This window comes from Oncorhynchus gorbuscha, linkage group LG11, assembly GCF_021184085.1.
Source record: "Oncorhynchus gorbuscha isolate QuinsamMale2020 ecotype Even-year linkage group LG11, OgorEven_v1.0, whole genome shotgun sequence".
Taxonomy (NCBI): Eukaryota; Metazoa; Chordata; class Actinopteri; order Salmoniformes; family Salmonidae; genus Oncorhynchus; species Oncorhynchus gorbuscha.
In genome coordinates this window covers 21,146,383-21,167,172 of record NC_060183.1, presented here as the reverse complement: position 1 = coordinate 21,167,172, position 20,790 = coordinate 21,146,383, and the positions used below count along the sequence as shown (strand labels likewise).

The window sequence follows — 20,790 nt, the reverse complement described above, 5'->3', positions numbered from 1 at the left end:
GGTCTTAGGGTGGTGGTTGCGATCTCCGGAGGAAACACAAGTTGCCGGCCAATGTCAGCTAGCATTTTCCAGTCGCGGGCCAAGCGCAGCTGGTCTCGCTCTAATGGCGTAGAGCCGCTCTTCGGTGGTTTAGCCCCTTCAAGGACAAAGTTTGTCCGTAAGGAGTGTGATGCTGCTGTGGGTGGTAGGGAGTTGGTGGCAGCTCGCTTGTCCTCCAGGGCGGACGCAAGGTTTTTAAGGACTTGGTTGTGACGCCAAGTGTAGCGTCCTTGGGCGAGGCTTGTTTTACAGCCTGTGAGAATGTGCCTGAGGTTGGCTGGCATGGAACAGAGGGCACAGTCCGGATCTTCACCATACCATTGGTGAAGATTAACTGGTGTTGGAAGGACGTCATATGTTGCTCTGATGGAAAAGCTCAACCGCCTCGCTTCCATGGCCCACAGATCCTTCCAGCTGATCTTCCTCTTCTCCACACTGTCCCATCGAGTCCACTGTCCCTGTTTGGCAAGAGAGACTGCCTTGGCCCACCTTGCAGCCTCCTCCTGATGGCGTACTTCCTGCACTACCATCTTCCGCCGCTCTGGTGCAGTGGCCTTACTCCAAGCAGCACGGCTAGTTAGCCCAAGGCCTCCTCTCCCTTGCTGAACATGACCCACAATGTCAGCATGTCTGAGGGCTGCTGTTGCCTCCTGGACTGCTTTTCCTGGCCTCCATTTGCGCCCAGTTGCCAAGGTCGGCGCGTTGTTGCTCACCACTGGGTCTCGAGATTCATTCAGTGTCAAATTACCATTATCATCATTGGGTGAATCAGTCTGCCACTGGAAAGTGTGTTTGGGAGCCTAATGTAGTCCAATATAAGCAGTACCAGTCAAAAGTTTGGACACACCTACTCATTCAAGGGTTTTTCTTTATTTTTACTATTTTCTACATTGTAGAATAATAGTGAAGACATCACAACTATGAAATGACACATATGGAATCATGTACAGTGCCTTCCGAAAGTATTCGGCCCCCTTGAACTTTGCGACCTTTTGCCACATTTCAGGCTTCAAACATAAAGATATAAAACTGTATTTTTTTTGTGAAGAATCAACAACAAGTGGGACACAATCATGAAGTGGAACGACATTTATTGGATATTTCAAACTTTTTTAACAAATCCAAAACTGAAAAATTGGGCGTGCAAAATTATTCAGCCCCTTTACTTTCAGTGCAGCAAACTCTCTCCAGAAGTTCAGTGAGGATCTCTGAATGATCCAATGTTGACCTAAATGACTAATGATGATAAATACAATCCACCTGTGTGTAATCAAGTCTCCGTATAAATGCACCTGCACTGTGATAGTCTCAGAGGTCCGTTAAAAGCCAGAGAGCATCATGAAGAACAAGGAACACACCAGGCAGGTCCGAGATACTGTTGTGAAGAAGTTTAAAGCCGGATTTGGATACTTTTGTATTCACATATGGTGAATACATGAAAGCCTTCTCAGAATTGTGTACAAATCTGGGAATACTTGTGAAATGTTCTTTTGATGGCTGAAAAAAGTACAGGATATGCAGAATATATATATATATATATATATATATACACGTGTGTGTGCATATATATATATACACACGTGTGTGTGTGTGCTTAGTGTTAAAGAGTTGTTTTTCCATTGGAGAGTGAGTGTATGGCATGTATCACTATTTGAATGGGTAAATAGACGTGTTTTCTTGTTACTGTAGCTCTTCAGTCCACCTCCTGTGCTCAGCTCTGCTAGAGGTTTGTGGTTAGGAAGGACCGGATGGGTGGGTGCTTTGAGTGTTCGAGTTCTTGAGGTATGACTCGAGGTTGAGAGCTGAAGTTAGGAAACGGAGGTATGGTGTGGGGGTAGAGAGTGGGTTTTCGTCAGAAATACATACTATACCAGAGGATAAACATAAGTGTATTTGCTCATGTTTGAGGTCTCAACAAAAAATGTGAAATTGCTTTTGTCTGATTTGTGATAGGTGACAACTGGAGTTTAGCCTATTCTGTTTTACAGAGGAGGCAAGAAACAGATCAGCTGCGACATTTTTCCTTTCTATATATACGGTAGTGTATGCTGTGGTGGAGTGTAGGCCTATGTGGTCTTGCAAAGGGTTTTCTGTCAAATATACTGGCCCCTAAACCTACTATAAAATATATTGCACTATCAATGCAAACTAGTTATGAAACAACCGCACTTTAATAAAGCCGCAATATGTAACTTTTTGGGTGACCCGACTAAATTCACATAGAAATGTGTATTATAGCTCGGTCATTCTCAATGAAAGCAAGTCTAATAAGAGGTAGATCTTTTGTGTGTGCTCTATTTCTCTGCTTCCCATTCTTAAGTTTTGTTTTTGCGTCTTTTACTTTTGTACACCAGCTGAAAATACAATATTTTTGGTTATGGAAAATATATTTCACAGCAGTTTAGATGGTACAATGATAGTCTACACTACACTTGCTTGTTTTGTCACATAAACTGAAACTATTACAATTTTAGCAACCAGGAAATGGCGGAGCGATTTCTGCATAGTGCATCTTTAACCATAGTGGAATCATCTGAATTATTTAGCTTGATACGACGGAAGAGCTCTACTCAATGTTGATTACTTCTCAAATAGTGTGGGATATTGGCAGCACGTGTTTTCGATGTGGTGAGCAAAATGCTGTCACAAGTAGTGCAGCTCTCTCACTCTCACAGTGTGTAGTCAGCACTGGGGCTGGAACAAATGGGTTACAGCTGCTGATGAGCCACTGCTTGTGTTGCACTGACCGCAGCATTCGCAGTGCAACACAGAACACACATGTCATCACACACCCTGTGTGTGTGTTTTTGTTTAACTATCCTTGTGGGTACCAGAAGTCCTCACAAGGATAGTAAAACGAGGGTAATTCTGACAATAGGGGACATTTAGGTTAGGTTTAGGAGTTAGGGTTAGGTTTAGATTAAGGGTTAGAGGTTAGGGAAAATAAGATTTTGGATGGTAATCAATTCTTTGGTCCCAGCAAGGATAGCGATACAAACTGTATGTGAGAGAGAGAGAGAGATTGGGTTCATGCCTATCTGTAATTTATAAAATAGACAGTAAAGAGGATGGACTGTGATTCCCAATGTGATTCCAACTGTCTGCTTCCCCCTTGTGCTTAGACTCCGCTCTGCAGTCTGGAGTGGCTCTGGGAGAGATAGATAGGATCGTTTGGAAATTAGACACCACAGCAGTTTAGTAAAGATTGGCCCGGAAAACTGTTTCTCTGAATATTAGAGATACACAAGAATTATGTATAGGTACACAATAAATGCTATCTTGACTGCTAGATAGACTACTAAATAATTGCGTATCTCTACATAAGCGAAACCAACTAATTCCGAGAGTCCTTTCAGTGCAAGTTCCAGTTTATTTTTCAGGAAATGTAGATACAGAAAGAAAAAGTCACAACTCCTTACGCAACTATTTTTTAAATTTTGAAATACAAGTTGTTGAAAGTCCTTGAAATCCAGTGGTGCACAAAATACCTCCATAGTGATTCTTCTTCCTCATTAGTGGCCCTTCAGCTTGTGAGAAAGATCTGTTGAGCTCTTATCAGTTAGCCGTCAAGGGTTTTCCCCGCGAGGGTTTACTGTTATCATCAGATAAGTCACAGAGCTAGAAAGAGGGTTTATAGACGTTGTCAATGTCAGTGTTTGATCTGATTTGAAACTTGACGGAGGATTTGTAGCAACAACAAAAAAGCAGGAGAGGAAATCTTTACATAACTTACCTCTTTGTGGATAGCGGTTTGAGTGTCAGACTGTGCGTGTGTGTGTGTGTGTGTGTGTGTGTGTGTGTATATACATTTGACTGCTTAACATTGTGAACTGATAGGCGTGTTTGCTATGTACTACAGCTGCTGGTCAACATATTTTGGTCACGAATGCTTTCCTTAAAACGGTATCGTCTCTCCATTCCTATTTACACGGACATTTTAGTCATCTCTCCGTTCATATCCGTGTATTATCTCTCCGTTCATATCTGTGTGAACATGATATGCTTAATTGATACTTGGTCATCATCAAGAGAGATAAGTGTATATCTTGTACATAAATCTAATCTAGGCTTCTTTGGTTATGAAAGGGTACTTCATTCAAAGTCATCAAAAGGTACAATCCAACATGACATTCTGTACACAGCCAATGGCAGACAATGTTGTCTTTGTGTGGGCTGGCTAGCAATTGATAGCATTATTCTAACTCCACAATCATATAGATCATTGTTAGCTTCAAAAGAGAATATAGATGTACTACCGAGGGTCAGGAATGCGTGGGAACAGAGTTCCCAAAGTGAAATAATTTTGAGATGTAAAGGTGCTAAATGACTTAAATGTAAATGTAAATGTGTGTCTGCATATTATTATTTATGTTTTTACACATGACCGTAGGATTTCACATAGGTGAGTTTGTTAATTTTCCACCCGTTTGTAGGCCTACTATAGAATATTTAGTTAACTATATATATATATATATACACACCATCGTTTGGTTATTATAAGAGCTATATATATAGCTCTTATAGTAACCAAACCATGGTGTGCTACATTTCTTCTTTGGTACATAACAAATTGGGCCAAGAATATATCAAATGCTTATCAACAGCATTCTGTATTAGTCACGTAGGTTGTTAAATTGATTGAAGATAAGCTAGCAAGAACGGTACTTCAAACCAGTAGGTCATAAAATAGATTAATAGCAGAATGTGATTTGTCTGTGTATATTTTAAATTAGTAGCCAGGATAATAGAGATTATTAATAGCAGATGTCCTGATGAAAGTTATGGACCACAGAATAACTTGCATTAGGCTTACAATACCTGTCTGTACACAGCTTTAAAAGTTTTACACAGAGTGATATATGAATATACATAACAGTATAGAATATTTGTGGATTCTAAAAGGACACTGATTTGCTCAAATCAATGTATGGCCCTTGTGTTATTTCATTGTTCAACTTGACATGTTGGTGAATTCTGAATATAATTTTGTCCAAAATTGACAACCACCTAAATGCATTGATGGATACACATTGACATTGGCTGTATTTACACAGGCAGCCCAATTCGGATCTGTTACACTATGATTGGTGTGTTTTGACATGTGTAAACGCAGCCACTGTGTCTCACCAAAACGTCAGATAACAATTATGTACAACATATTCGACTCAATAAAATAAAATAAAAGTGATTCCATAATATTACCCCAAACACTCACTCTGAATTAGAGGTTATATTTAAGATATCTATGTATAAGATACAAAATACTAAGTGTGCCAGTGTTGGACTGTAAGGATTGAGAAATGTTTTCTTTTCGGACAAAAGTGATAAATAGTGTTCCACTATAAGTGTTTTCAGGTCGTTTCTTCAGGAAGACTAAAGAGACTCCCAGTTGAATCACTGTTATCATATACAAATATTTTCCATGCACTCTTTTCCCTATAAGGAGTCCTCCTTTCCTACTTTCCATATACAGCTGTGTGTAAGCCTGTGAGGGTGAAATGTCACCAACATGATACATGTGTGACATATCATTTGGAGAAGAAAATATAAAATATATAAGATTCTTTTGACTTGTTACTGAACAGATATATCAAACTATACATTAACCGGAAAATTTAGGTGGGGGGGGGATAAATTATGCTTTAATATAGGCTCATTTAGGTTAATTTAAGGTGCTAAGATTCATACAGAGTTTTGATCAGGCCACAAGCCTAAAGATAAACTGCCTATGTGTTCCTTCCACTCCACTACAGCGAGGTCGTCACCCCAAATACATGCCCGCCCTGCAGGACACATTTCTACACACAATTAACACAGCCATACTCTCTCCATAACATAACTCTGAACTCTGACTGCACATCGCAAAGCCATGAATAAAAAACAGACTGGATCTATCCATTAGAGTCATCCGAATAATTCCAGGAATTCATTGTGTTGGTCTGTATTGCTGTACATAGGTAGAGAGGAAAGTAAAGCAGGACACTTTACAGCAAGTAGTACTGGTAAAGTGTGAGATATAAAACGAAATGGACTGCAAGTTGCCTGGAATGTCCCTGATCTTGCATCTGTCAAGGAAATTGTCTCATGAACCTCAACGCCATCCATGTCATTTCTTAAACCACCTATTTTTTTCAAACATGCTAATAAACCCACAAAAAGCCCTCAAGTATTGTCAAACAAAAGCTAGCCAGCTTAAAAACGCAATAAAACCTAAAATAACTCCACAATAAGTAAAAAACAGTAGCAACTAAAAAGAGGGTGCAGTGCTGCCATGGCGATCAGATCTTGCTGTTCTCAAGGTGCGAGTCGATGTGCTTGATGAGGGCGTCATCAGGGTAACCAATGGGGAAGATGAGCTGGCACAGAGGGCAGCTCCTCATGTCACTCTCTTCTGTCTCCATCCACAGCTGTATCCAAAGCGCACACACACACACACACACACACACACACACACACACACACACACACACACACACAGGTCAACAATCAGTGTGGGTCTATGGCAGGGCTGCTCAGCCATCACCCTCGAGATCTACCGTCCTGTGGGTTCAGTCCAACCCTAATTTAACACACCTGATTCTACTTATTAGCTGCATCAGATATGCTAAATTAGGGTTGGACTGAACCTACAGGATGGTAGATCTCCAGGAAGAGGGTTGGGCAGCCCTGGTCTATGGCAACTATCAATTATAATATTTGGACCATTTAGGTAAATTCGTGAAGAAAATAAGCTCATATGTAAAGGTGCATTGGAACAAATGTCATGTGACACAGAGCATTTCCCATTAAATAGCACAGTGCAGGAAGGCATTAACAAGTCAAGGGCAGTTCTCTTTCAAATACATATTTTGATTGAGGGGGATAACAAGCTAACCTTGACCCATTTTACCATTTTTGAGATTTGTTGTGATACAATAATGATATTCTACAGCATATTTGGGATAGAGTGTGCGTGTGACTCACATTGATGGAGGGCCAGGACTGGGCGTGCTCTGTGTGCAGGTAACTTGACGGGTGGCAGGTCAGGGTGTTGGGTCTGGAGGGGATGGGGAAGGGTGAGCAGGACGCCGGCCCCCTCATGACCCCATGAGGCGACACATTGTTGGGCACGCCCAGCGTCCGTGGGGGGCTGATGGGGTGCGGGCAGGTCCACTCCTCCTCGTCTTCAGAGGACTGCGGCAGCTGGGGGGCGGGCGTGGGGGGTGGCGGGGGCTCAAAGTGCAGGTGAGACCTGGGAGAGACCTCTGACAGGGGGAAGGGCAGCTCTCGAGCGTGGCGGGAACTTTCGTGGAGGCCCACCTCGCTGCCGGCCCTCTGCAGCCCAGACTGGGAACCTCGGAGCTGGCCTCCTCTGTGGGGGGACCCCCCCATGCTGTGAGCCTCCATGCTGGTGCTGCTGATGCTGCTTGGAGTAGCTGGAGTCCCTGTAGGGCCGGGGCTTGGGCAGGGTGGACACGGGGTCCAGGCTGAGGCGCAGCGGCCGCTGGTAGGCCGAAGGGTCAGCGACCTCGGAGTAGCTGCGACGGCCCTGGAAGCTAGCCCTCAGGTGGTGGCTGGCTGGCCGGCAGGAGTAGGAGGCGGGCCCATCATTGATTTCCAGCAAGGGCGAGCGTCGGTGCATGTCCGGGGAGAGTCGCTGTGGCTGGAGAACTGGGGAGCGACGCTGGGGGATGGGGGAGTGGTGCTGGGGCGGGATGGGGGAGTGGCGCTGGGGCACAGGGGAGTGGCGTTGGTGATGAATGGGAGATGGGGGGTGGGATTGGCGTTGGACTGAGGAAACAGAAGAGACAGGGGGGAGTCAGAGAGCCGCACACAAGACTGTCTCTCGAAGACAAAAGTTATTACATCTTGCCAAAATAGGACTAAAGCCTGTTGTTACTTGTTACTCATAAGTACAGTGCATTCGGAAAATATTCAGACCCCTTGACTTTTCCCACTTTATTACAATACAGCCTTATTCTAAAATATATATATTTTTAAATGTATTTGACCTGGCTTTGTTTTTGCTCTGACAACTGTGGGACAGGTGTGTGCCTTTCCAAATAATGTCCAATCAACTGAATTTACCACAGGTAGAGTCCAATGAAGTTGTGGAAACATCTCAGGGATGTTCATTGGAAACAGGATGCACCCGAGCTCAATTTTGAGACTCATAGCAAAGAGTCCGTATAGTTATGTAAATAAGGTATTTCTGTTTTCTATTTTTAATAACTTAGCTAAAATAAAATAAAAACTGTTTTCACTTTGTCATTATGGGGTGTTGTGTGTAGATTGAGAAAAAAATCAAACACATTAACACATTTTAAAATAAGGCTGTAATGTAACAAAATGTGGAAAAAGGGAAGGGGTCTGAATACTTTCCAAATGCACTGGACATACAGGTGGTTGGCAGGTAGCCTAGTGGTTATAGCGTTGGGCCAGTAAACGCAAGGTTGCTCTTTCGAATCTGTCAATCTGCCCTTGAGCAAAGCACTTAACCCTAATAGAGCAAGTCACTTAACCCTAATAGAGCAAGTCACTAAACCCTAATAGAGCAAGTCACTAAACCCTAATAGAGCAAGTCACTTAACCCTAATAGAGCAAGTCACTTAACCCTAATAGAGCAAGTCACTTAACCCTAATAGAGCAAGTCACTTAACCCTAATAGAGCAAGTCACTTAACCCTAATAGAGCAAGTCACTTAACCCTAATAGAGCAAGTCACTTAACCCTAATAGAGCAAGTCACTTAACCCTAATAGAGCAAGTCACTTAACCCTAATAGAGCAAGTCACTTAACCCTAATAGAGCAAGTCACTTAACCCTAATAGAGCAAGTCACTTAACCCTAATCCAAAAAAAACACATTTCCATTTCACACAGCAGGAAAGTAATCCTGCAGGAAATGTGGATATAAATAATGGACATTTTTGTAGGGGTTGATACATTTTTGTTAGGGCAAATCAAGTCTGACATTTTTTTACGTGGAAATTACTTTAGAAGCCTTTTTCAACCTCAAATACACTACAATGAGTATTTTCTGGTGTGCAGGAAAATTCCCTGTGGCAACAGAGTGATCTGTATGAGAAGTAGCTAGGGCCAGGAGGAGTTTGTCTGGTAACGTCTCTAGCAATAACACAGAATCAACTATATTTTTGATAATGAAGAAAAAGTGTATAATCTTTCATATCTACCATAGCGCATTATGCTATTTTCCTGAATAACATTTCTCTACTTCTTTCTACAGTGCGTCAGACACTCTGTGTTGCTCTGGATTTGCAATGCAAATATGTTTGTCTGATCACAAAGCATAAATCAATTCTCCACAAGCAGCGCACTCGACGAGATAGGCAAAATAAATTACATTTATGAATACATTATTTTCCCCTCACCTAAGAGACACAGATCTAATTGAATGTTGACACATTTTACAGTACAGTGTGAGATGCTTCCTGTAATCTTGTGACAGCTATCAGCAATTTAGAAACAACAAAAAAGATGGGTGCATCGATGAATCAGAAGCATCTCAAAGGGGAAACATTTTTGGTTCTGCGGTTGAGTGAAAAAAGGGTAAATGGTGTTCTTGAACTCTCCACAGAGTCTTGAAATAGAGAGAAAACAGAGACTTGAGGAGAGAATGTAAGTATTTCAGCACACATACAGATGTAGGATCTTCATTTGATCATTCTTTTGTTGCTAAGAATTGTCCTGCATAGCAGGAAATGCAAACTTGTAGTGTATTCAAGGTTTAAAAAGGCTTCTAGAGTTTGTCATTTCTACTTCAAAATGCCAGACTTCATTTGCCCTAACAAAACATGTATCAACCACTACAAAATGTTTTAATTAATTATAATTAATGTAATAATTCACATTTCCTGTTGCTGCAGGATTAATTTCCTGCTGGGGCAAACTAGCTCAAATTAAGATCCTACATCTGTATTGTATATGTAGCTCTGCAACCCCAGGAGAGTAAAAAAAACTGCTGTAGGCCTACTTACTTTACACTATACAGTGCATTCAGAAAGTATTCAGACCCCTTGACTTTTTCCATTTCTCCGTACAAAAGTATGTGGACACCCCTTAAAATGAGTGGATTAGGCTATTTCAGCTACACCTGTTGCTGACAGGTGTGTAAAATTGACTGTAAAGTTTGGGTGGAGGAGGAATAATGGTCTGGGGCTGTTTTTCATAGTTCGGGCTACGCCCCTTAGTTCCAGTATACAATGACATTCTAGATGATTCTGTGCTTCAAACTTTGTGTCAACAGTTTGGGGAAGGCCCTTTCCTGTTTCAGCATGACAATGTCCCCGTGCACAAAGCGAGGTCCATACAGAAATGGTTTGTCGAGATCGGTGTGGAAGAACTTGACTGGCATGAACAAAGCCCTGACCTCAGACCCATCGAACACCTTTGGGATAAAATGAAACGTCGACTGCAAGCCTAATCACCAAACATCAGTGCCCGACCTCACTAATGCTCTTGTGACTGAATGGAAGCAAGTCCCTGCAGCAATGTTCCAACATCTAGTGGAAAGCCTTCCCAGAAGAGTAGAGGCTGTTATAGCAGCAAAGGGGGGACCAACTACATATTAATGCCCATGGTTTTAGAATGAGATGTTCGATGAGCAGGTGTCCACATACTTCTGGTCATGTAGTGTACATTCCAGTTCCTTGAGAGTCTAGTTCATTCCTCTCTTTTCCGGTTAAAATTCCCGAGCTGAGGGAGTGAGCTGTAAGCCGTAGTATACTGTATGTTCCATATCCTCCCTACCTCCGTTGTGCCCTTGAGCAAAGCTCTTTATCTGTAATTGCTCAAGGGGTGTTGCTCTGCAGCAGTCCCTGTGCTTCTCCCATCCTGTGATGTGTGTGTTGTGTGTCAGGTTGGGTACTGTGACAGCAAACAAATAAAGAATATCTATGCAAATGGGCCAATGAAGCAAGTATGACAATGCTGCTTTCAAGATGTAACTTGTTCATTACCCTTCCCAGTGTCTGCAAAAAAAAAAGCACGCATTGAACCACCTTTTTGGGTTGGGGTTTGTGGTAAAGAGGTAGCAGTTTGAAAGTTGTAAATGTTCCCAGCGGACAAAACTGGTTGCAACAACGTTATTATAGAGTATTTTGTGATGTCATGGTCAGGTTTAAAGGATATTTTTAAATATGTTTTTAAGGTGTTTTTTTAATGATAAAAAAAACAACAACCTTGTATTAAGATGTAAACTTCTGAATGTATGTTGCTAACCTGGGCTAGCCTGTTAAATGTGGGCCATATATCATTCTCTAGCGATGTTACTAACCTGGGCTATGATGCTCCTGGGAGGTCTTCTTCAGGATCTCTTTCTGTTTGGAGCTCAGTTTCTGCAGACGTCCCAACTCCTCAGTTAGCTCTGTGTAGGCTAGTGCCAAATTCACCCTGCAGGGGGAAAGAACAGAGTTGATCAACCAATCAACCAACCAACCAATCAAAATCCCCCTTTGAAATCATTCTACTAATATTGCTTTCAAATGTGTGTGCACACTGAGGTTACCTGACTAAATGCATTCTAGTTTTCAAAATGTTCATGGTTATTTTCACTTGACATCTATCAAACGTCGATCTAAGCAGTTCCTAGATGCATTCCTTTCTCATCTCCAGATTGACTGCGTACCAATTACATTGTTGATATCATTGCATAATATAGAGTATTTTTTTGAATACCAATCATATTAATCACACATGAATCACACCATTGTGAAGTAGTCAGACGTAAAGTAGACAGCCAGCTGTCTCAACATGACACCCAAGCATTTTCCATGGTAACGAGGCAGCTATTTCAAACAACTCTGTTACAAGGCAACACGGGTGGTATTTGAAAACATAAAAAGAGCGAAAAGGCGGTGGTTGTGGTAGATGGCAGCAGTGTGTATGCGCTATCCAGCCTATGATCTGATAAAACATAGCTTATCTGAGCTCAAAAAACTATTTCACATAAGACTCTTGTGATTTACTGGAACATTGATGATGACAATGTTAACACATGTTTCCCATGCCAATAAAGCCCCTTGAATTGAATTGATGGTGGTAGACAATATGGTGATATGACAGAAAAGGGACACACATCCTATTGCGTGAGGTGCTAGTTATGGAAAATGTGAAGCTTTAAAAAAGAAAAAAAAAGTTTGACACAATGGCTGCGTTTACAAAAAAAGATCAATTCTGATCTTTTTTCCACTAATTGGTCTTTTGACCAATCATATCAGATCTTTTCACATCAGATATTTTTCTGGAGCTGATGTGATTGGTCAGTCCAATTAGTGAAAAAAGATGAGAATTGGTCTGCTGTGTAAACGCAGCCTATCGGTATTTGCTGTGTAATTTATTTGACCTTATTTGACCTACCTCAGCAATGTTTTAACATGATTTTATTTTACAGACGATAAAATGAAGCAGTGTTTTAAATCAGACTGCATTGAAAAAATAGAGAGTGCATCTTTTATCTCTTCAGCAGAATCGCATGAGTGGAAACAGTCTTTTCTCAGGTCAGTCCTGGTTGTAGCTAGATACGTGGACACCTGCTTGTTGAACATCTCATTCCAAAATCATTGGCATTAATATGGAGGTGGTCCCCCCTTTGCTGGTATAACAGCCTCCACTCTTCTGGGAAGGCTTTGGACTAGATGTTAGTGGATTCGGCTATTTCAGCTACACCTGTTGCACCTACACAGTCATGCAATCTCCATAGACAAACATTGGCAGTAGAATGGCCTTACTGAAGAGCTCAGTGACTTTCAACATGGTACCGTCATAGGATGCCACTTTTTCAACAAGTCAGTTGGTCAAGTTTTTTCCCTGCCTGAGCTGCCCCTGTCAACACTGTTAAGTGGAAAATCTAGGAGCAACAACAGTTCAGCCATGAAGTGGTAGGCCACACAAGCTCACAGAACTGGACTGCCTTGTGCTGAAGCGCGTAGCATGTACAAATCGTCTTTCCTCGGTTGCAACACTCACTACAGAGTTCCAAACTGCCTCTGGAAGCAACTTCATCACAATAACTTTTTTAGGAAGCTTCATGAAATGTGTTTCCATGGCCGAACAGCCACATATACAAGCCTAAGATCATCATGTGCAATGCCAAGCGTTGGCTGGAGTGGTTTAAAGCTCGCTGCCATTGGACTCTGGAGCAGTGGAAATGTGTTCACCGGAGTGTGGAATCATGGTTCACCATCTGGCAGTCCGACGGACAAATCTGTGTTTGGCGGATGCCAGGGGAACGCAACCTGCTCCAATGCATAGTGCCAACTGTAAAGTTTGGGTGGAGGAGGAATAATGGTCTGGGGCTGTTTTTCATGGTTCGGGCTAGTCCCCTTAGTTCCAGTACACAATGACATGCTAGACGATTCTGTGCTTCCAACTTTGTGTCAAAAGTTGGAAGCCTTTCCTGTTTCAGCATGACAATGCCCCGTGCACAAAGCAAGGTCCATACAGAAATGGTTTGTCGAGATCGGTGTGGAAGAACTTGACTGGCATGTACAAAGCCCTGACCTCAGCCCCATCGAACACCTTTGGGATGAAATGGAATGCCAACATCTAGTTGGAACTTTGCTGCGGGGACTTGCTTCCATTCAGCCACAAGAGCATTAGTAAGGTCGGGTACTGATGTTGGGCGATAGGCGTGGCTCGCAGTCAGCGTTCCAATTCATCCCAATTGTGTTCAGTGGGGTTGAGGTCAGGGCTCTGTGCAGGTAAGTCAAGTTCTTTGCACACCAATCTTGACAAAATATTTCTGTATGGACCTTGCTTTGTGCACGGGGGCATTGTCATGCTGAAACAGGAAAGGGCCACAAAGTTGGAAGCACAGAATCATCTAGAATGTTGTACCACTCTACCCGACGCTCGGCATTATGCATGGTGATCGTAGGCTTGTGTGCGGCTGCTCGACCATGGAAACCCATTTCATGAAGCTCTCGATGAACAGTTGTTGTCCTGACGTTGCTTCCAGAGGCAGTTTGGAACTCGGTAGTGAGTGTAGCAACAAAGGACAGACGATTATTACGTGCTTACGTGCTTCAGCACTCGGAGGTCCCGTTCTGTGAGCTTGTGTGGCCTACCACTTCGCAGTCGTTGTTTCTCCTAGACGTTTTCACTTCACAATAACAACACGTACAGTTGACTGGGGCAGCTCTAACAGGGCAGAAATTTGACAAACTGACTTGTTGGAAAGGTGGCATCCTATGACGGTGCCACGTTGAAAGTTGCTGAGATCTTCAGTAAGGCCATTCTACTACCAATGTTTGTCTATGGAGATTACATAGCTGTGTGCTCAAATTTATACACCTGTCAGCAACTGGTGTAGCTGAAATAGCCGAATCCACTCATTTGAAAGGGTGTCCACATACTTTTGTGTATATAGTGTATGTTCGAGTCGCGTCAGGGACAATTTTAGCATATTAGCTAACCTTTTTCCTAACCATAACCTAATTATCTTAACCTGCTACGTTAATTTTCCTAACCTGCTGCACAAGTTCTCCTAACCTTTTACGAAAAGTAACTTTTGCTAGTCAAAACCGGCAGGCCTTCTCTGAGATCATTGTTAGTCTCCACTAATGCACTACACCTATATCTTTGATCTTTATCCCGTAGAGAAACAATCACTGTATTTAGCCAAACGACAAAGATCACGAACTATACTGTATGATACACGTACTGTATTATAATTTCTACCAGGTTTATCGCCACAGACAACGTTTTAAAATGGGGAGGAGGGAGGAAGATAGGTGCCAATGTGTACCCAAACAGATCCGATAAAGCTTATCTCTCAAACTCATTTCAATAAAACCTTCAGTGTTTTACTTGAATCTGACTCCACTTCCTCTACATAGTGACGGTGGAAGATAAGAGAAATATGGTGTCAGACAAACACCGACTTCCCATATACTTCACCTGCACGACCAGAAATTGAGCAATTGTAATAATTCTATATGGCCATGAGAAGTCTCAAATTATGAGTCATACTCACAACCCACTGTGCGTAGAAGGGAGAGGGAAGGACATGTAGTACCAATAGAAAACATATCACACTGAGGTTTTTTAACCAGTTAACATCACCAAACACTAAACCATCAGATAATGGAAATTACAGTCATCACTTTTCATTATTGTGAATCTTTTCCATTTCCCCCCTTTTCCATTTCCCTCCTTCCATCACGTGGACTGGGACATGTTTCGTATTGCGTCAGATAAAAATATTGACGAATACGCTGATTCGGTGTGCGAGTTCATTAGAACGTGCGTTGAAGATGTCGTTCCCATAGCAACGATAAAAACATTCCCTAACCAGAAACCGTGGATTGATGGCAGCATTCGCGTGAAACTGAAAGCGCGAACCACTGCTTTTAATCAGGGCAAGGTGTCTGGCAACATGACCGAATACAAACAGTGCAGCTATTCCCTCCGCAAGGCTATTAAACAAGCTAAGCGTCAGTACAGAGACAAAGTAGAATCTCAATTCAACGGCTCAGACACAAAAGGTATGTGGCAGTGTCTACAGTAAATCACGGACTACAAGAAGAAACCCAGCCCAGTCACGGACCAGGATGTCTTGCTCCCAGGCAGACTAAATAACTTTTTTTGCCCGCTTTGAGGACAATACAGTGCCACTGACACGGCCTGCAACGAAAACATGCAGTCTCTCCTTCACTGCAGCCGAGGTGAGTAAGACATTTAAACGTGTTAACCCTCGCAAGGCTGCAGGCCCAGACGGCATCCCTAGCCGCGCCCTCAGAGCATGCGCAGACCAGCTGGCCGTTGTGTTTACGGACATATTCAAACAATCCCTATACCAGTCTGCTGTTCCCACATGCTTCAAGAGGGCCACCATTGTTCCTGTTCCCAAGAAAGCTAAGGTAACTGAGCTAAACGACTACCGCCCCGTAGCACTCACTTCCGTCATCATGAAGTGCTTTGAGAGACTAGTCAAGGACCATATCACCTCCACCCTACCTGACACCCTAGACCCACTCCAATTTGCTTACCGCCCAAATAGGTCCACAGACGATGCAATCTCAACCACACTGCACACTGCCCTAACCCACCTGGACAAGAGGAATACCTATGTGAGAATGCTGTTCATCGACTACAGCTCGGCATTCAACACCATAGTACCAAGCTCATCATCAAGCTCGAGACCCTGGGTCTCGACCCCGCCCCGTGCAACTGGGTACTGGACTTCCTGACGGGCCGCCCCCAGGTGGTGAGGGTAGGCAACATCTCCTCCCCGCTGATCCTCAACACGGGGGCCCCACAAGGTTGCGTTCTGAGCCCTCTCCTGTACTCCCTGTTCACCCACGACTGCGTGGCCACACACGCCTCCAACTCAATCATCAAGTTTGCGGACGACACAACAGTGGTAGGCTTGATTACCAACAACGACGAGACGGCCTACAGGGAGGAGGTGACGGCACTCGGAGTGTGGTGTCAGGAAAATAACCTCACACTCAACGTCAACAAAACTAAGGAGATGATTGTGGACTTCAGGAAACAGCAGAGGGAACACCCCCCTATCCACATCGATGGAACAGTAGTGGAGAGGGTAGCAAGTTTTAAGTTCCTCGGCATACACATCACAGACAAGCTGAATTGGTCCACTCACACTGACAGCGTCGTGAAGAAGGCGCAGCAGCGCCTCTTCAACCTCAGGAGGCTGAAGAAATTCGGCTTGTCACCAAAAGCACTCAAACTTCTACAGATGCACAATCGAGAGCATCCTGGCGGGCTGTATCACCGTCTGGTACGGCAACTGCTCCGCCCTCAACCGTAAGGCTCTCCAGAGGGTAGTGAGGTCTGCACAACGCATCACCGGGGCAAACTACCTGCCCTCCAGGACACCTACACCACCCGATGTCACAGGAAGGCCATAAAGATCATCAAGGACATCAACCACCCGAGCCACTGCCTGTTCACCCCGCTATCATCCAGAAGGCGAGGTCAGTACAGGTGCATCAAAGGTGGGACCGAGAGACTGAAAAACAGCTTCTATCTCAAGGCCATCAGACTGTTAAACAGCCACCACTAACAATGAGTGGCTGCTGCCAACACACTGTCATTGACACTGACCCAACTCTAGCCACTTTATTAATGGGAATTGATGGGAAATAATGTAAATATATCACTAGCCACTTTAAACAGTGCTACCTTATATAATGTTACTTAGCCTACATTATTCATCTCATATGCATACGTATATACTGTACTCTACATCATCGACTGCATCCTTATGTAATACATGTATCACTAGCCACTTTAACTATGCCACTTTGTTTACTTTGTCTACATACTCATCTCATATGTATATACTGTACTCGATACCATCTACTGTATGCTGCTCTGTACCATCACGCATTCATATATCCTTATGTACATATTCTTTATCCCCTTACACTGTGTATAAGACAGTAGTTTTGGAATTGTTAGTTAGATTACTTGTTGGTTATCACTGCATTGTCGGAACTAGAAGCACAAGCATTTCGCTACACTCTCATTAACATCTGCTAACCATGTGTATGTGACAAATGAAATTTGATTTGATTTTGATTTTGATAGTTCTCCTACATACATAAATCGGTCTTCACCGTTTATTTTTCAGGAGAATGATGCTGCCACCACAAATGAATCACAGCTATGGAACATCTCAATGTTAACCTAAGAATCAATTCATTTCATTTCTATTTCTACGATTTATGAAAAGGTAGCATTCCACAAAATTCTGCCATTTTGGCCACAGAGACATTGCATTCATAAATTTCACCAGTTAGTCAATAGAATCAGTTGTTCAGACAGGCCTACCCCTACATTTATGCATGACCCAGACAGAGTGGGCTATTAAAGCCCCTTCATTATAACTCTCCACCAACACCTTCACAACAATCTGAAAATACAATAGATCATCCATAACTTACAGGAACTGTGGAAACCACTGCTGACATTGGAGGGGGGGGGGGCACAGTCCTCTTCTTCTCAACTGCCTCTATCCAACTCTTTCATGTATATGGAAGTAGCTGTATTCGCTTTGAGTTTAAATCCCCTTACCTTGTTTTACAGTCCGAGGGGAATGTCTGAGTGACAGTTTCCCGTCTCTCGCCATTTTTTCACACAGAACTGTATTTATTGACTGTCTTGACATATGCAACTCTTCCTTTTCACACTGCGGCTCACACAAGTCTCTACGTCGCCTGTGCCTTTTGACAATCTTTGAAAAGATGGCTTGTAAAGCAACACATCTCGCTCACAGCACCTTGTGCAATATCTTATGTGTGAACACCTCTGTTGGTTCATAAACACTGCCAAGACTTCAATGCGCTGAAGTGTTTGAGTCTGTTGTGTGCAGGGATTGGCAATAATTACAAAATACAATTACAAAATACCAATACCAAGCTCAATATATCAAAATAAACTACAAAATGCTTGTATTTCGAAATGTATTTCATTAAAATACATGTATAATGTATTTTAAAATACAGAAATACATTTGCAAGAAGCCAGCCCAAACACCAACAACATTCTCAGTAACAGTTATAGACACATTGTATTTGCTATGACTGTGATATGTTGTTGTTTATCTGACTGAGAAAGCACCGACTGTAAGTCACTCTGGATAAGAGTGTTCGCTAAAGGACCAAAATGTATTTTTTTTAAAAATGGCATTGAAAAGTATTTAGTATTTTGAAAGTACAAAATGCAACCCTCAAGTCTCTTGTTACAAAATACATTGGAGTGTAGTTCAGCACAGTGTAATACAAAATACAAAATACGCAGCAGTAAATCAAATGTATATTTCAAATAGATGGAACAGAAACACACATCTGTGTGTGTGTGTGTATTTGTTTTCGGGCATGCCTTTTCTCTGTGTGTGTGTGTGTGTGTGTGTGTGTGTGTGTGTGTGTGTGTGTGTGTGTGTGTGTGTGTGTGTGTGTGTGTGTGTGTGTGTGTGTGTGTGTGTGTGTGTGTGTTTGAGTGTGCATGTGTAGGAGGAAAGATGACTGTTATATAGCGAGGAAGAAATTCAAGACAGCCAATCTATATGTTGGTTGTGTGTGGGAGATTAAGTGTGTGGTGTGGGCCGTATGAGCTGGATCTGACCTCTGAAAATACATTAGAGAGCACGGACTGTAGGCTTGCTGTTTCTGTAACTACTGCACAGCTTCTTGGCCTGTGTGCTCTAACATCTATTTTGCTCTGCTATTGAGTACGGCCTGTCTGCTCTCACTCAACTGTAAGAAATGCAGATCCTAAATACAACTCATCACATACATACACCATATCATTTCTCAGTAAAAGTTCCATTTGGTCAATGATATTTAATAGCAATGGATGACAAATTCTGGTACATAAAGTTACAAAGGCAGAGGTAATGAGGCTCCATAGCCCTCTTTAGGTCTCTGATGAAGATCAGCACTAAATGAGTGCTGGCTTTCGACTCTCGTGTCCACAGCCTACACAGTGTCAAAAGCTACCCACTGGACACAGGCTTCAGTTCAATGTCTACTTTCGGTTGCGTTGCCAATTTACATGAATTCAACGTGAAATCAACAAAAAATATCACCATGTCATTGGATTTAGGTTAAAAGTTGGGTGAAAAAAAGACTAAATGCCCTCACGTTGATGACTTTTTTGCAAAACCAATCAGTTTTTCGAGTTGATTTAAGATCATCAATAGATTTGTTTTGTGGATGAAATGATGTGGAAATAATGTTGATTCAACCTTATTTTGCCCAGTGGCTGTAATAACACATGATCTACTGTATATTATTTGCTGTTCCTTACAGTTGGCTCGTTGTCTTTCTGAATTTGTTTTACATCGAAAATGTGATCTCCATACTATGGGACTGAACAAAGCAATTACAAGTCAAGTTCATTCCATAACAGTCGACACAATCAAATGAACGAATTCAATAATCTCTCAATTTCTCCTGACCATTTGTAGCCAATTGGAAGTGTCTCTGAGGGCCAAACTGTTGCTCTCCAGAACATGCAACACACATGACCAGTTCCACGCGAATCTGAGCCATTTACAATAAATGAGAGCACTTACAAGAAGTAAGCTGCCATTCAGAAAGAAAATAACAGCTAGCCGGTAGGTTGGTGAGTAAGGATAGGAAAGCAAGATGTGACTGGAAAAGTAGTAGGCTTCCCCTCCCAGGCCTCTAGCACACTCAACCTAAGCCATTCTACCATACACTTTACTTCCACTTTCTTATCGAAACAGCGTTTGCATTTCACTCCCCTCAAGCTTGTCGTGAGTGTGGTTTTGCACTAGCTTGTGGGCGAGCTATGTGTGGCGTGACTGTGTCTAGGACAGGGGTATTCAACAGGAGTCCACAGCGTGAGTTTTGGTTCCTCTGAGAAACAACAAATGACAACTACTGTATTTCAGGAAGCTCTTGTGCCCACACTGCCCTCTATTGTTGTATTATATATTACCACACAACACACAACTAGGCTCCTCATCACAAGTCTGTTCCCCACATTGAAAGAGACTGAGGTTCACATAATTATCCAGTGCAAGGCTTACGGGCATAACTGCGGGAAGGAGGGGTGCCGAGGACGCTGCTGAAAAATGGGCATTTAATAGTCCTGTATTAGCAGACCGATGTAAACATCTTCAGTGTGGGCAAAAAGTGTTTCCAGGACCCCCCCCCCCCCCATGAGAAAAATTGCACCATCCCCACTCCCAAACTATAGTCAACAAAAATATAAATGCGACATGCAACAATTTAAAATATTTTACTAAGTTACAGTTCA

At 42.7% G+C, this 20,790-nt stretch overlaps 1 protein-coding gene across 1 annotated transcript in view; it reads right to left on the bottom strand.

The window, feature by feature from the left end:
• Positions 1-2,523: 2,523 nt before the first annotated feature.
• tbkbp1 (TBK1 binding protein 1) overlaps positions 2,524-20,790 on the bottom strand; it is an 86,745-nt gene continuing 68,478 nt past the window's right edge. Inside the window, exons 8-11 of the mRNA XM_046368858.1 lie at positions 11,312-11,427; positions 7,367-7,809; positions 7,003-7,221; positions 2,524-6,446 (exon numbers count right to left, since the gene is read on the bottom strand). Coding sequence (XP_046224814.1) covers positions 6,318-6,446; positions 7,003-7,221; positions 7,367-7,809; positions 11,312-11,427 — 907 coding nt within the window. The 3' untranslated portion in view covers positions 2,524-6,317. The remainder of the gene's footprint in view (positions 6,447-7,002; positions 7,222-7,366; positions 7,810-11,311; positions 11,428-20,790) is intronic.